Raw genomic sequence first — 12,231 nt, 5'->3', positions numbered from 1 at the left:
ACAATGGGATATATTTAAGCATAGCGATATTGGACAAGTGGATTTTCTGAAGTGCTAGAAGATATACTTACACTGACAGATATACATTCCTTTTCCATTGACGCTGGAGACACCGAGTCTCTGAATACCTTTAGCTTATTCTACTTAGAAACACCAAAAATACATTGTCTATATAATGGCAAAAAGTCTAGCACTGGCCAAAGTTGGCATTCTCTCTTATAATGTTCAGAATACAAACATTTTTCCACTTGCTTGAATTTGCCTTTTTTATGGATGCTGAATAATTGCAATCTCCAGATATAAGGTACAAGTTTATTATTTTATTTATATAGCTCCAACGTATTTCTCAGCGCTGTACAGAAATTGTCATTACTCACATCAGTACTAATAGTAGAGTAAAAAGTAGATCATATTGTACTAGCAGTTATTATAAACAAGTCAATATATGTTATAGGGGTTATACCAAGATTACATGTTACACCCAATCCATAGGTTAGGGGATAATTTGCTGATTAGTGGGGGTGTCACTGCTGAGACCCCCACCAATCCGGAGAACAGGGGTCCTGTGCCTCGCACCTTCTGCTCTGAGGTGGACACGGATGGACCACTGGCTGCTCTATGGACTTTCAATAGGACTGCTGAAAATAGAGCGGCAAGCACTCCCATATTTCCATCAGGCCAACTGAAATGAATGGAGCAGCAGCTGTAAAAGTTCGGCCAGCAGTCCATTCGTTCTAACCTCACTACAGGGTGTGTGTGGGGAGAGGGGGTTTGAAGCGACAGCACGGGGACATAGGTCCTCCATTCCCTAGATCAGTGGGGGTCTCAGTGGTCAGAGCACCACTGATCAGCAAGTAATCCCCTATCTCAGGGATAATTTGTGATCCTGGTACAACCCCTTAAAAAGTTCACCACAACAGTGCTATGCTGACTCAATTATCACTGATGACTTACAGAAAACTTACCAGAAAATGACAAGCAACTAGAGCCCAGTCATTTGACCCATTCTGTTCAACTAGTTTCTTCAACTTTTCATCCTGTGAAAAACCAAAAAGAAAAAAAAAAAAAACACACGCATTCATTGAAACCTGAACACTACAGAAGAGATGCAACAGGGTGTGTCATCATGCGAGTAAGAAAGAAAAAATAAATAAATTAATAAATAAATACAAAAAAAAAAAAAAAAAAAAAAAAAAAAAAAAATAAATCACAACCGCAGGCCAAAACTGCAGGTTTAAAAGAGTGTGATCTCTCCCTGTGAAAGCACCCAAAGACATAGAGAATATGCAAATACCTCTTCTTTTGACCATTTGACTCTGTTCCAGACTTTCTTCACAGATTTCTGCACTGGAACCTCATAATCATGGTCAACATATTGAAGATCGTCATCTTCGTCCTCACTTTGAACAGAGAAGAGGAAACATTCAGTGCAATGATAGCTTATGGAAGAGCGTAGGTGACATATAGGCAGTCAGGGCACATGTTATGTGGACCGTACAAGCAGGCACCACAATGCACAGTAACAAAATAGGGGAGATATGGTCACAATGCCCTTCTTTAATCCAAGTAAAGGGGTGATTAAACAAATCTGGTTGTGAAGATACAACAGGAGGAGGGGTTGATCTGATTATGGCTATAGTGCCCTTTAAATTCATCTTTATCAATAGAGGGTGCAGATTTTTGTGAGTGGAGGTATAGTGATGCAGGATTCAGCAGATTGAGAAACCATCTGCTAAATCCTGCATCAGATGGAGTAACCAAAGCATACAATATTAATTAACACAAGAATAAAAGTGAACAATGGAAGAATTATTATGCATTTGAACTTATACCTCCAATTATCTATGCACTATTCATTGCTGAATAAAAAATAGGAAGAATACCTCATGAGCAATCCGAAGTAATGGTAATACCTTGTGAACAATACCAATAACGCTTGTCTAATATCGGTACTGACTCACAGAAATACAGATAGGATACATCCTGTGGAGGTTAACTCCAATACAGTCTTTTAGAAAGGCCGCTTACAGTATACATTCGCAATGTCCCTTTAAGGCTTACTCTAGACCCCAATGGACATTTGACTCTTCTCTTGCCAATGAATTAGTTAGTCCAGTAATGGAGCTCAGGCACCTGAAACTTGTCAAGAGTGCAGTGTCCTGAGTATACAGCAATCCTATCTTCTGCAGCAGGCCTGCTGACTAACTACAATCTAACCCTTTCTAGTGCACACAACCAGTGTCCGTTTTAGGTTGGCCTCACTTACGGTTCCGTTGTGCATTCTTGATTGCTACTATGGACCAGGCGATGTTGCAGAATGGGCTGAAGTCAAGGGCAGTACTTTCTGCAACATTCTCCGCTGATGACTTGGGGATCCTGCTCCTCCCGGGCTCAGACCTGTGTCTTCTCAGTGCTCCTTGATCCCCCACCATGGTCTCTTCCTCACAAGCACTGTGCATCTTCCCATTATAGTTAACAGAGTCTTCTTTCTCTGTCCAGCTCCTACTCAACTCACTACGCAACAAGAAATTGTCCTTTCTATATCAGGGCATCATTCACCCACAAAATTCCTGTGAGCATGAATTTCTCAGTTCTGCTTCACCAAGATCTGGTGCAATTTTTGACGCATTTCCCAGTTAGTCTCCATGGCAACCGTAGCCTTTTAGGGTGTCACTTACAAGAGCAAATGTAATTTTTTTAAATCTTGGCATAATGGCATTAGTTGACCTTTCACATAGCTTGCTCGTTTTAATAAACGCCATTTACAATAATTCAACCCCTTCGCATTTTACCTATCCAACCAATAATTTTTCTGTAACACAATATCACACGGTATAATATAACAGTTATATAGACTGTATACCCCTTCTTAGAAGAATACTGAATGGTCTGTCACAACTTCTACTGTATGATACAGAGTATATTTATAGCTGACGCTAACAAGCTGCTTGCAAGGCAACAGTTAATACCTTTGCAATTATGCAACACAAGATCCTCTGTAACTACACGGGTCTATCCAATAAAGAGAGAGTCACATTTTCCAGCGTGCATTCCTTTGCTATGAAGCTGAAGGCTAGGCAGCCAGTGTTGTAGGGATGCCACGAGCAGCGCAGAAGCTGCAGCTTTCTTTCATTTGACTTTCATTAAAAATAAATATGTTACAAGGGAACTCACAAATATAAAAATAAAATGTGTTTAGTGAGTGTATATACATATATAGACACATATACATAGACAGACAGACAGACAGACACACGAAAAAAAAAAAGAAATCCAACACCTAGAAGGAGTTGTTATTTTGCTGCAAAACTCACTTGCAAAACTTTGCTGCAAAAAGAGAATATGCAAATGCTTAGAGAGGTGGGCGATAAGATGAACAGTCTTGCCACATGAGGGTCTATGAGTTGTACTACCCTTGGCCTATAAAAAGGCTCTCGGAGGCTCCCTTGTGTGTAGTGACCTCTTCTTCCGCTTGTGTGGAGCTTGTTGACCACTAGACGTCTCTACGACGCAGAGAAGACATTTCATCCAGTTAACAGAGTTTTAGAGGGGGGCGCTTTATTGGAATGCGAGAAGCTGGATGGTCGTATCAACGAATTGCCCAACCCCTTGGCCTATAAAAAAGGGTCTCAGAGGCTCTACTTGGGTGTAATGGACCTCTTTTCTGCTTGTGTAGAGCTTGCTGACCACTAGTTGCCTCTACGACGCAGGGAAGAGATTTCATCTAGTTAAAGTCTGAGAGGGGCGCATTATTGGAAAGCGAGAAGCTGGATGGTCGTATCAATGAATTGCCCGCCACCCGGGCCGTTTTGACCGAACTGTTAGGAGTGGTGGGACCAGTGGATGTGTGAGGGCACACAAGGAGACGGGTTTCATTACGTGCTCAACAGACCCCTAGTAGAAAGGATCAAAAACAAGGAGCTCCAACCGTTTCGTAGTCCACCATTCAGAGACAGGTGGCACTATGGTTACAAGCCACTTGACTGAAAGCCATTTGGTCTCATGGTGCCCATTACATGTTCGGACTTTGACAGCCACCTACCATCACCTCCGTTTACAATGGTGTTGTGAACGATGAAACTGTACTGCTACGGGTTGTCTTCAGCGACGAATCAAGATTTAGTTTGGGCACTGACAACGGCCATGTTCGTGTCTGGAGACCAGGGGTGGAGCGCCTCAATCCCACCTTTCCTGTGGAGTGGCACACTGCCCCCTGCTGGTGTGACGGTCTTGGGGGCCATCGCATATGACAAATCGGTCACCCCTAGTAGTGGTACGAGGGACAATGATAGCTCAGCGATAGGTTCAGGATGTACATACAGCCACATGTGTTCCTCTTTACAATATGTGGCTGTATGACTTTCAAGAGGCATTTTCCAGCAGATAATGCTCAACTACATACAGTAAGGGGGTCACAGGAATGCGACCAAAACGTTATCATACTTCCGTGGCCTGCCCGCTCGCCAGATTTATCTCCAACAGAACATATATGGGACCATCTGGGACATCAACTTCAACAGCCTAAACGTTTGCATGATCTAGAGGCTCAGATACAGAAATTGAGGACCAATATGCCACAGAATACTGTACAGAACCTGTATGCCTCCATGCCTGCCCGTATCACATGTTGTATCCAAGCTAGAGGCAGCCCAACAATGTACTAGAGCTTCCATGCCTGCCGGTACCATATCTGGTCTCCAAGCGAGAGGCAGTACAACAGGGTACTAGAGCTTCCATGCCTGCCCGTATCATATCGGGTCTGCAAGCGAGAGGCAGTACAACAGGGTACTAGAGCTTCCATGCCGGCCCGTATCACATCTTGTATTCAAGCTACTAGAGGTGGTACAACAGGGTACTAGAGCCTCCATGCCCACCGGTATCACATCTTGTATCCAAGCTACAGGTGGTATAACAAGGTACCAGAGCCTCCATGCCTGCCTATACCACACCTTGTATCCAAGCTAGAGGCGGTACAACAGGGTGCTAGAGCCTACCTTCAAGGGATTAGTTTTCCGCAATAAATTCTCGCTTTGCTTCGATATTGTAATTACTTACTTATATCAATGTTACAATCGCACAAAGTTTCATTAGATTCCGACAACTTCTTCTAGGGGCTTGATTTTTTTTGGACAATCCGTGTATTTTATGAGGCCCAACGCCTGCTGGTGATCCCATACACATATCTATCTATACAGACAAATATACAGTACATAGATACAAACATAAAATTGTCATTGATCTCCACAGTAAACATCCTCACTGCAGCGCTTACATCAGATGGCTTGGGTGTATTTTGCTGGGCGCAGAGTTGTACAAACATCCTGGACACACACATGAATTATGCATAATAGCAGGGTTATGTTTCACTGGGGTTTCTGCGGAATGGTTGTTAGTATGAAAAGAAGCTTGGAAAGGATGCACTTTATGATGGGCTATTGAAAGTGTGGTTACTGAGTGAAATAACTTTTCTACCACTGATAATCTAGATTAGAATGGGGAAACTTAATCCAATTATATGATTTGTGTCCCGACACAAGCATTACTGAAAGTGACATCCATAAGAATATTGATCTCTATGCCATTTGAGGTCCAAGGTGAGTTGGAGTCAAATACATTTAACTATGTATTAGGATTTAAAGCCACTCCTCAATCTATCACTGCCTTAATTCCGTATGTTCTGACTCCACTTTTGGCCGATTTCCTGTTAATTAGACATCTGTGTTCTAACTTCCATCATTTACTAGAAGGATGTGTAAACCTCAGATCGTATGTTTGGGAGGAGGGATACTGATCATCCCATTATGTTCTAACTCTCCATGATACTGTATCATCCGAGCCATAGTGCTCCAACTCCTCCAACCAATGGCCGGTTTGTATTTTGTGAGCCAACAGGTGGAAACGTAATGGCGCTGCTGAGGGTAGAGAATGAAGTTGAACATGGTGTAAAACTGCAACAAGTTGTTAAAGAAGTTTTCCAACTGACCAGGACCTGTGACTGCTGCAGCGAGCAATGATAGAAAACGTTCTTCCAGTTACAAAACTGAACACTAACAAACTCAGAGACGATAAGCTAAAAGTAAAAGACATTAAAAACCTATACAAACATTTTCAAGAGAGCACAGGTAATGTTGGGAGGCTCTTGATCACTGATTACAGTTAACATTACTGTTCAGTTAAAGGGCTTGTCCAGTTGTAAACTACTGATGGCCTATCCTCAGAATAGATCAGCAATAGTAGATCAGAGACTGTACTACCTGGGAGGCCCACCAATCAGTTGATTGCCGGGCAAGTGGGCTTGTAAACCGAGACAATTTCTGCAGGAAGCAGACAGCTCTGTTCTTACTGCAGTGGCTGGGCTTGGTACTACGTGCAAACTTCCCATTAAGGTAAATGGGATCTTTGCCTGTAATACCAAGCCTGGCCACTGCAGTGAGAATAGAGCCGAAATCAGCTCAGTGCATGAACAAAACAGTCTGGTGAACAACTAACTTGTGGGAATCCCAGGCATGGAACCTTTCCAGATTTTTATTAATGACCTATCCTAAAGATAAGGTTCACAGAGTGCAAGAAAAGTCTATAATTCTAAGCCATCAAGAGTTTACAACTGGACAACCCCTTTAACATTACTTCTAATACTTGTGATAGAATGTATAACTCGCATGTAAGCAGCGTTTTCGTATTCAAATTTAGTTCTCCTTCAGAACTGAAGGGAATGACCATATTGAACTTATCATTTTAAATAGTAAGTATGCTAAGAGCAGGAGTTAGAACACATTATGTTCTCCAACAAGTCACACAGTGTTCTAACGCCACGGGAACTATGTTAACACTGGAAATAACTCAATCTAAGCCTAATGTATTGTAAAATGGCATTCAAGTTTTTTGTTAAGGAAGAGGCATGTACTTTAAATTTCCAGATTAAGCAGATACGTTCGACTGTACAAGCATTCAAATATTCAAGGTGCCGCCATGTAAATTCTGCAAATTGGGAGTCAGAACACTATGGAACTTCGCCAACGATATGTCTAGATTTCGTTGTAATGAACACAATGTACAAGCTAGCATTACAGAAAGGTCCAATATACATAGACAATAAAAACGTAATACAAAGAAAAAAAAAGGGAACCGGTCATGTGCCAAATCCACCATAAACTAATTTATGGTGCTGCTATGGAAGTGACAGGGAGACGGGTCATGTACTTTTTACACTCACCCACTTCCTGGATCTATTGGTGCCCACTGCCAAAGTACTGACTCTTTTCAGAGTCCCGTGTGTACGCTCTCCTATACAAGTCAAGGGACAGCGCATGCAGCCAAAAATCTGATTTTCAGACTTCAGCGGTGGGCACCGTGGGATCCAGGAAGTGAGCAAGTATTAAAAAAAACACATCACCCAGCTCCATGTCACCTCCCCTAATAGCATAATAAATTAGTTTATTGTGGGTTAGACAGGCGACAGGTTCGCTTTAAAGTTATACATACAGGATTTACAGCTAAGGCCTAGCTAGTAGGCAACATTATATCCCATTTCTATAGATCACATTCTGGTTATATTGTCCTTGCCAATGTAGTACAACATGTAAAAAGTCGATCAAATGTACACAAATGCTTGAAGCTGTATATAATGTTGGTCACATGACCGTTATAAATTACGTCACCTATAACACTACTTTTCGGTCCAGAGAAAACCGATGTAAAAGCATGCAAACACCTTACAATTCTACATATTAGCTGAACTTTACCAATAACATTTATATTCATGCCAGAGTGCCAACCATTATACCCAAACCGAATATACCTTCCCAAAACGGGCAAACAATTCTAGATTCATTATAAATGCAAACAGCTAAAACTTCACGAGCTCCAAGTGAACAAAAGCTAGAAGACCTAGAAACAAACTGTCCTCTTACAGAGTACTGCAGTATCAGATCCTCTGAGGGCACAACACCCTCATTGTGTAGGGCACGACTGCCAGTCTAGCCAACAATGCTATATATATATTTTTATTGTACATCAGACGATAATTTGTTTAAAACCCAATATTTCTTTACAGCTGTTGAATCAAGCAGTAAAGCATAAAAATGAGGAACCATATGTACCTCCATGTAAATGTGAGGTCTGCGGATCATACAAACTGATGACTTCACACAACTTTAAGTGATTTGACAATACATAGCACAATCACCTGCATGTTTATCATACTCAGCCTCAGGACGCTTTCAGAAGAGCGCAAGGAGCTAATGTAAATCTATGTATCTATTTACATGGCTGTATTTTTCACAACAGTTATAAAAATGTAGCAAAAGCTACTTTTGTATATTTTTTATATCGGGTGAGTACAGCAAAACCAGAAGCAAATCCTGATCTAATACTGATGAAGTACAGTTACAATGTTATCTGTAACCCCTCTGTATTACAGAGGTGTAAAACTGGCCTCCATGTATAAATGAGCCACAATGACACAGGCACCACTGAAGAGACTGGGGACTGATAGGAAGATTTGACTGCAGGGGTTAATGGGCAGATGTTTAGATGTAATGTTGATGGGCAAGATAGATATATGCAACAATCATCATATAAGGCTGCACTTGCAGGAACGTTTTTCATGCGAACTCTGTCCAATTGTCAAATGGACAGAACTGGCATGTGAAAAAAAATCCATGATTTTTAATGGGTTAATATACATGAGCGACTTCTCTCACACCACAAGTCCAAGACTGAAACATCGCTGCACGTCCTATTTTTGTACGATTCTCGCTCAATATTCGTCCTTTATTTCCTATGACAGTGTGAAAAAAATCGTGCCGCACTCACATGTGGATTTGAAGCGTTTTCTACCATGCTGTAAGAAGTAGATGGGAATTTTCCCCACGTTTATAGCAATGCAAATCATGCATTTTTTATGCAGAAACGTATCGCACATGCCAGAAAATTGCAGGTTAAACAAGAGCGATGTAGATCAGGTTTTCACTGACCTACATCACAGTCACCCGTGTAAATGCAGCCCAGGGCTGTATTCAAGCGAGCTACTGTGATATAGGACTGAGTATTCCAGATGAGGTCTGACTAAGGAAGAGTAGAGGGGATAATGACCTCACGTGATCTAGACTCTATGCTTCTCTTAATACATCCCGGAATTGTGTTTGCCTTTTTGGCTGCGGCATCACATTGTTGACTCATGTTCAGTCTATGATCTATTAGTACACCCGAGTATACTTGCATATCTTGCAGTATTGGTGCGAGCAAAAAAAATTGCACATGTAAATTGAGCCTATTAAAAATGATAATTTCTTTCCACGTACAAGTTCTGTGCTTCCTGCAGTCGGACAGAACTCGTGCGTCAATATCGCCCATTACATTTCTAGTGAATTTTGGACCAACTCCTGGTCTTGGCTCACTGAGGAAACACACACTAATTTTTATATTATATTATATATATATATATATATATATATATATATATATATATATATATATATATATATATATATATATAGAATTGCAAATGGTCTGGGAATTCCCAGATAGTTTGTAAGAACAGGGTACTTTTTTTTCTAGTGTCTGTAAAAAATAATCGCTGTGTCCGTGATTTTCTTGAGGCTTGAGCAGGTTATTATCGGGGCAATTATTGTCCTTTTACAGCTCACAGTAAGTGCTGATAGGAAGTTCACCAGTATCTGACCGAGACTTGTATCCCTTACAATCTTTATTGTTTATTATGGTTTTCTGATGTATCCATAAAAAATGTTGGCTGTCTGATTTTAGATACGTTGTCCAAAAAAAAAAAAAAAAAGAAAACCTCATGTTGGCAGCCCTGTCACTCCTGAGAAGTCTTATTTTCGTCACGCAGTTGCTATTGTGGGCTCCTCGGTGAGGTGGATGGATGATAGATGTAGTGGATACATAGTTTCTACTGCATGTATAAGGCCATGAGCTATATGAGATAGCGAGCAAAAAAACTCAGACTAGTATCACACTCGTAAAACTGCGATTTTTTTTGCATGCAATTGTGATGGGTTGTGCAAGAAAAGCACCTTGCATTGCTGCACTTGTGGTTTTCACATGTGCAAAATACCTTTTTTTTTTCTTTTTGCTATTAAAAAAAAAAAAAGCACTTTGCACTTGCACGAAAACTGCATTTACAGTGTAGTGAGATGGTTTCAGGCTCCCAAAAGAAATAATGGGCAATTGTTAAAGCAGAAATACCCAAAAATAGGACAAGCTGCAATTTTTCTATCTCGGATCATTGTCCCAAGGGAAATTTAAAAAAAAATAAAAATTATCGCCCATGTGAACGCACCCTAGTAGGCAGGTGATGGGTAGGGAAACCATAAATCAGGGTGCAGATGACAGTAGCAGCCACATTTCAGAGCTGCTAATAATTGCACCACTGCATAGGAGCCCAGCCACCTCAGATGAACTACAAGTCCCAGCACACTATCAGAAACTATTAATTGTCCAGCCACTGTCAGAGATGAACTAGAAGCCCCATCATTCTCCATGGGGACAGGGGAGGGGCAGGGTATTCTGTGGTTTGCAGTTCTCTGGCAGCTAGAGGGCATCAGGCTACATTTCTCCTGCCAGTCCTGTCCATGTGTCATGCAGTCCCATGTAACGAGCAGTGCCAGCCATCCTGCTGCCCGGTAGTTCTTACCTGCGAGATCGTGCTGCCATTCTGCCTGATGTACGATGTACCTACAACAAGGTGATGCCGAAAGGTTTGGCGACAGGTGGCAGGCAGGGCTCCGGCGTCATGTCCGGGGCTCCGGTCCACCGCAGTTACACCTCCAGGTCTCCGTGCCCGAGCAATTCAAAATTACGCACGATGCCAACGGCCGCGTCTCGTTCTCCCCCTGCCCCGAGCCCTCTGCCTGCCCCGGGCACACACACTCACCAGCGCCGCTGACACGGGGGCGTGGCATACCAACCAACCGAACACAATCAGCCAATAGAAAGTTGTATAGAAAGGGGCGGTACCAATGAGTACACAGTGGGCGGGGAATGACATAAAACAGGGCGGGGCTTGATGTCTTGAATCCAAGGCTTTTCCCGCGTTGCTTGTCTCCGCGCTGGGAGGGAAGGAGACGTGGAGAATTGTGAGCGCCGCGGTCTCCGCGGTCTCCGCCAGAGCGGCTGCACGGAGCGGCGCAGTGTCATGTGTACCGTCTCACATTACTACTGCCGTTATACAGGGAGAGCGGGACCCTCGTGCAATAATGGACTTGGCTGGATGCAGAACACGTGACTGGGGGGCGGGACTGGCTGTCAAATGGATATGGGCGGGGCTAGATATCCACAGCTGTCAGTCACTGATCTGGTTCTATAGGTGGTTCCGCATCTGCAAGTGTCAGTCCTGTAGTAGGGGCGATCACACGGGCGAGTTTCCACGCGTGATAGGGGCAGATATCGTATGTGAAAATGACCAATTGATTTCAATGATGTAATTCACATAAGCGATTTCTTTTTTTTTTTTTGTCTATTCTATTTTTGGGTGTTTCTTGTTTTAAGAATCGCTCATTATTTCCTATGACAGGAAAAAAAATAATAGCATCACAATTGCATGTAAATGCGTTTGCGATGCTATTTTTCTAGCTTTGCTGTTGCAAAACATATTCCAACGTGAAATGCACAAGTGCAGCGATGTATTTTTCTTGCAAAATGCATCTCAGGCAGTCATCACAGGCTTGCAAGGGCGATATCAGTGTTGAGTTTCTTGGACCTATATCACAATGACCTATGTGAAAGCACGGTGAGGGCTCCTTCACACGGACATATTTGCACATCTCACATAGTCTCTAGAAGTGCACAAATGCGCGCGCAATATGCAAAGCGATGTGCAAAAAACAGCACTAAACCGTGGGGGAAAAGAACACACCTGGACCGCATTAGACTAAATAGTCTTTTAAATCGTGGTGCAGGTGTATTGTGCACGCATATAGACTGGCCCCACCTATGCAAAAAGAGCCTCATTCACTGCGCAAGACACCGGATTCCGCAATGCAAATATGCCCCTATGCGTTTGTCCTTACTGTTTGAGATACTTAAAATTGCACTTTTACTGTGTGTAGTGCACTATTACCGCTATCTGGCACTTATTTTTAGGACTCCGTCTGCCACTACTCTTTTCAGGGGTGCTGTCTGTGTGACACTATATTTTTCTGTAGGTAATTAGTATAAGTATAGCTATTTTTGAAGCACAGTAGTTGCAGGCACCATACTACACAGCAGGTA

At 42.3% G+C, this 12,231-nt stretch overlaps 1 protein-coding gene across 2 annotated transcripts in view; it reads right to left on the bottom strand.

Moving 5' to 3' along the window:
- MYBL1 (MYB proto-oncogene like 1) overlaps positions 1-10,854 on the bottom strand; it is a 38,298-nt gene extending 27,444 nt beyond the window's left edge. For both annotated transcript variants that reach the window (XM_066578265.1, XM_066578266.1), the window contains exons 1-3: positions 10,655-10,854; positions 1,295-1,400; positions 966-1,037 (exon numbers count right to left, since the gene is read on the bottom strand). In XM_066578265.1, the coding sequence (XP_066434362.1) occupies positions 966-1,037; positions 1,295-1,400; positions 10,655-10,674 (198 nt within the window). In that variant the 5' untranslated portion in view covers positions 10,675-10,854. The remainder of the gene's footprint in view (positions 1-965; positions 1,038-1,294; positions 1,401-10,654) is intronic.
- Positions 10,855-12,231: the final 1,377 nt, after the last annotated feature.

The sequence above is a fragment of the Eleutherodactylus coqui genome, chromosome 9 (assembly GCF_035609145.1).
Source record: "Eleutherodactylus coqui strain aEleCoq1 chromosome 9, aEleCoq1.hap1, whole genome shotgun sequence".
Lineage (NCBI taxonomy): Eukaryota > Metazoa > Chordata > Amphibia > Anura > Eleutherodactylidae > Eleutherodactylus > Eleutherodactylus coqui.
Note: the sequence above shows the minus strand (reverse complement) of the source record. Positions and strands in the feature narration are given on the sequence as shown.